General features: G+C 49.4%; 1 protein-coding gene across 1 annotated transcript in view; it reads left to right on the top strand.

The window, feature by feature from the left end:
- The window catches only part of LOC107104048 (ras-related protein Rab-11A-like), an 18576-nt gene extending 16556 nt beyond the window's left edge, over positions 1-2020 (top strand). Inside the window, exon 5 of the mRNA XM_015403958.1 lies at positions 1231-2020. Coding sequence (XP_015259444.1) covers positions 1231-1370 — 140 coding nt within the window. The 3' untranslated portion in view covers positions 1371-2020. The remainder of the gene's footprint in view (positions 1-1230) is intronic.
- The last annotated feature ends 2149 nt before the right edge of the window (positions 2021-4169 follow it).

The raw sequence follows: 4169 nt of genomic DNA, 5'->3' as shown, positions 1-4169 counted from the left end.
TGAGCGCCCAGTTAGCCGTCTGAGCGCCCAGTTAGCCGTCTGAGCGCCCAGTTAGCCGTCTGAGCGCCCAGTTAGCCGTCTGAGCGCCCAGTTAGCCGTCTGAGCATGCAGTTAGCCGTCTGAGCATGCAGTTAGCCGTCTGAGCGCCCAGCTAGCCGTCTGAGCATGCAGCTAGCCGTCTGAGCATGCAGCTAGCCGTCTGAGCATGCAGTTAGCCGTCTGAGCACCCAGTTAGCCGTCTGAGCGCCCAGTTAGCCGTCTGAGCACGCAGTTAGCCATCTGAGGCCCAGCTAGCCGTCTGAGCACGCAGTTAGCCATCTGAGGCCCAGCTAGCCGTCTGAGGCCCAGCTAGCCGTCTGAGGCCCAGCTAGCCGTCTGAGCACGCAGTTAGCCGTCTGAGCACGCAGTTAGCCGTCTGAGCACGCAGTTAGCCGTCTGAGCACGCAGTTAGCCGTCTGAGCACGCAGTTAGCCGTCTGAGGCCCAGTTAGCCGTCTGAGCACGCAGTTAGCTCTCTAACGATGTGCAGCATATGGTGCCCAGCAGGAAGGCTGAGCTGAGCACCAAGCAGACATGATCTGTGTGTGAGTTTAAGCACATCCCATCTCTCTCCCTGCACGCTCAGGTCACAGAAAATGGCTCATAGATCTGCTGCAGATGTAGAAGATACAGACGATTGGTAACAACAGACTGATCAGAGATCACAAACTTCGATGGGAATCGTCCAATCGATCTGCACGCCGCTAATACTGCCTGAATGATCAAAAACATGTTTTTGATAAATCGTTAAGCATATTTAGAAGTAATAAATAGATTGAATAGAGATGTAGAGCTATGGTTAATAGACAGGGTACGTCGCTCTGACGTACTGTCAGCCAATGAAGCGGAGGCTAACAGTAAGGTAGCTCTCTGCAGTCAGTACTGGGACAGACCTGGCGCTGATTAAACAGGCGGTTCTGGTTCCTCTGAGCTAAGCATGCTAACTGCTAGCTTCCAATCTTCTGTATTCGTTTCCTTCTAGTCAGAGATGTTCTGCTGCTCCTCCATGCAGCCGATTCAGGAGAACCGAAGGGATTTTTCAGAACCACAGAAAGTTCTGGATCCGTTCATGGTTCTGTTAAGGCTAATGCCAGCCAGTCTCCAGTTTAGGACCAATAGCGGCGCCCTCTAGTGGACGCCAGTGTGTTTCTGCCCCCTGCTGGTCACTCACCTCTCTTTCTCTCCCTCACAGCCATCTACAACATCGTCTCCCAGAGGCAGATGTCTGGACAGGGAAGCTCGGACTTCTCGCCGGCCTCCAACGTGGTTCCCATCACAGTGGAGCCCACCCAGAGCTCGTCCAGTAAGGGCGCCTGCTGCCAGAACAACTGAGACCCGCCGCTGACGTCCTCCTTCATCTCAGCGGACAAACGGGGCGGAGGGTTTGTCCTGTTGGGGGCTGAGGAGGAGGAGGAGCAGTGATGAAGATGGCCAGGATCAGTGAGGGCCTTAATGACGGGTCATGAAGAAGCTGTGATGTCCACCATGCTAATGGACTCTTCCTTCTGCTGCAGCGGCTCCTCCATCTTCTCCTTCTCTGTATTTATTAACTTCCTGTTTCTACACTAAAAACAAAAAATGTTCTTTTCATTCTTTATTTCTTTTCTATGAATCGTTCATAAATGAAACGATGGAGTTCAGATGCTTCTGCTCCATCTGGACTCGCTCAGCAATCCCCCCCACCCCCTTCAGCCCTTTGTCTCCAAACCTTCATGTTGGGATGGGGGGCGGGGGCATGCATGTTGGCAGGAAGAAGCTTGACCTTTGACCCAAACCTCTGGCTGCTGTAAACACTATGGTGATGATGATGATGCAGGGAGAGCAGCTCTTCTTCATCCCAGCTTGTTTTCCTGGAACTCTTCCTCCTCCTCTTCCTCTCTGTTGGCTGCAACTGGAAGAGAACTGGGCTTAATGGGCCCCTCAGGTCGGCCCTGCTTTCTCTAGTCTCTACTTCCTGTTTGGGGTGGGGGTGGGGTGGGGGAAGACCTTTTTATTTTGGCTCTTTGTATATTTGGACCCACATGGAGAAATAAAACAGATTTGGTAGAAATTATCTTTGGTGTTTCCAGTTCTCCCAGTTAGAGGCAGGAAGTGATCTGAAATATTAACATCTATGGAGGGAATAAAGCTCAGTCTGTTTCAGCTGGATCATTTCCTTTTATTAGAAACATTTACAATACATTTGAAATCTGGAAAAATAACAGAACCAGAACTAACATGGCGCAGATACGATAATCATCAGAATAAAAATGTCATCCACAAAAGAACATGTGCTCTAGAAATAAACCTGCAGTATCTGCTGCCCGGCGAGGGCACGGCACACTGTAACAGAAGCTCTTCCTTCCCGTCCGCCGCCGCCGCAGCGCTGACCCTCCCTCACTGTTCACAGAGAAACCAGAAACTATGGCCGGCTGCTGCCGACCCAAACTAATGCACTACTATCACTATTAGACCGGCATGAAACACTCTACTGTGCTGGAAAAGTGGAAACGCTACCCAGGACAAACTGTCGGACTGCGTCGGTCTCTCTGGAGGAGGCGGAGCGGCCGGCAGCGCCGGGTCAGCCCCCACCTTTGAAATGGGGGAGGGGGTTCTGACCCGGTCTGAGGGTCCAAACCGCCTCAGCTTCTCTAAAGAGACCAGCTATGAAAATCTACAGCGGAGGAGGAGTCCAGGCGCCGCCGTCTGCAGCCGCCTGCACGCCGCTCCTGTCTAACAGACCATACAATATACATGCAATCTACTACGGTAATGAATCTGCTGTGTGCGTGTGTGTGTTTGCATCTAGTTACATAGATCTACAGTGCACCGCTCTCCACCCAATCGACGCACCAGGAGGAGCGGATCAGAAAGGCCGACCCGGTTCTGCTGCCATGGATCGATCAGACTGAGGAAATGTGTGAATGAAAGGGGCCCCTGGGGGGCCGGGGGCCACAGAGGGTCACAGCTGCCTCGTTCACTCAGAGCTTTTTACTCTTTGATCAGAAAAAGCGGGTTTAGATTACAGAGGAAATGAGGGATGATTCAGTCAGTAACGGGGGGGTGGGGGGCGGGGCAATAAAAAATACAGTTGAGGCACAAAATCGCTGCTCTGGCTAAAATATCTCCAATTTCTAAAAATATTCAGATATTTTCTGTAGCTGCTGGAGTAGAAAGTGGGAAAAGTGGCCATAACTCTGATAAATAAAACTTCTGTTTTCCTTTTCGTTAGTAGAAAGCCACTCCGTGTTTAGAAATATATTAAATTCTCCTCATTTGAATTAAAAAACAAAATGTCTCCAGGTTATTCATAAATATGTTGCTTCATTTTTCATAAATAACATCCAGATACTGACTTTTCCTCTGCTCTGAAATAATAACCCATGTTAGCAAAATAGATCTAAAAACTGTCATAGGATTTTTTTATTCATTTTTAACTTTCTATAAATGCATGTGGAAGAACTCAAATATAGACTAAGTCCAAACGATCAACTTAAAGCTCAGTTTAAGTAGGAAATGAAAACATTTTAATTTCTACATTCAACGCGTTGCAGCTTAGAGGAACCGCTGAAAGAGGAGGACATGGAAACCGCTTAAAGCTTTCACCTCCCAGAACCGGTTCTGACGGGTCACAGAACCGCTTCATCCTCCTGCGGTCCGATCTGAAACTGGGTCAGATATTTCAGTTAAAGTCCAAAGAGCAGATTCTGGTTCTGAACGGGTTCTTCTTTGGTTCTATCTGACCGTTTCCTTCAAAGCAAAGAGAAAATAGATCCACATGGACGGAACCAGAACCACGGAGCTGATCCCAGTCCATCCGACCCGGTCCATCCGACCCGGTCCATCCGACCCGGTCCATCCGACCCGGTCCATCCGAGGGGGTTCTGCTGATAACGCAGGTCAGAACCTTATCAAAGAGCTCCAGGTATTAGTTTACCCCGGATAGAAAACCTTAAACCAATGGATGATCTAGTTATTCTGGATCTATACAGTGACCTGAGATGACCTAATGGGAATTGGAGCTATAGAAATAAACTGAATAGAATTGCTCCCCATCCTGATGTATTAGACCGGGTCGGTTCTGCCGGGATGGGATCCGTCGGTTCTGATAATAGATGGGGGGGGGGGGAGAGTTTTTTTTTAAAAAAAAAC

Source organism: Cyprinodon variegatus, unplaced genomic scaffold, assembly GCF_000732505.1.
Source record: "Cyprinodon variegatus isolate N-32 unplaced genomic scaffold, C_variegatus-1.0 Scaffold1600, whole genome shotgun sequence".
In the NCBI taxonomy this organism is placed as follows: Eukaryota; Metazoa; Chordata; class Actinopteri; order Cyprinodontiformes; family Cyprinodontidae; genus Cyprinodon; species Cyprinodon variegatus.
Note: the sequence above shows the minus strand (reverse complement) of the source record. Positions and strands in the feature narration are given on the sequence as shown.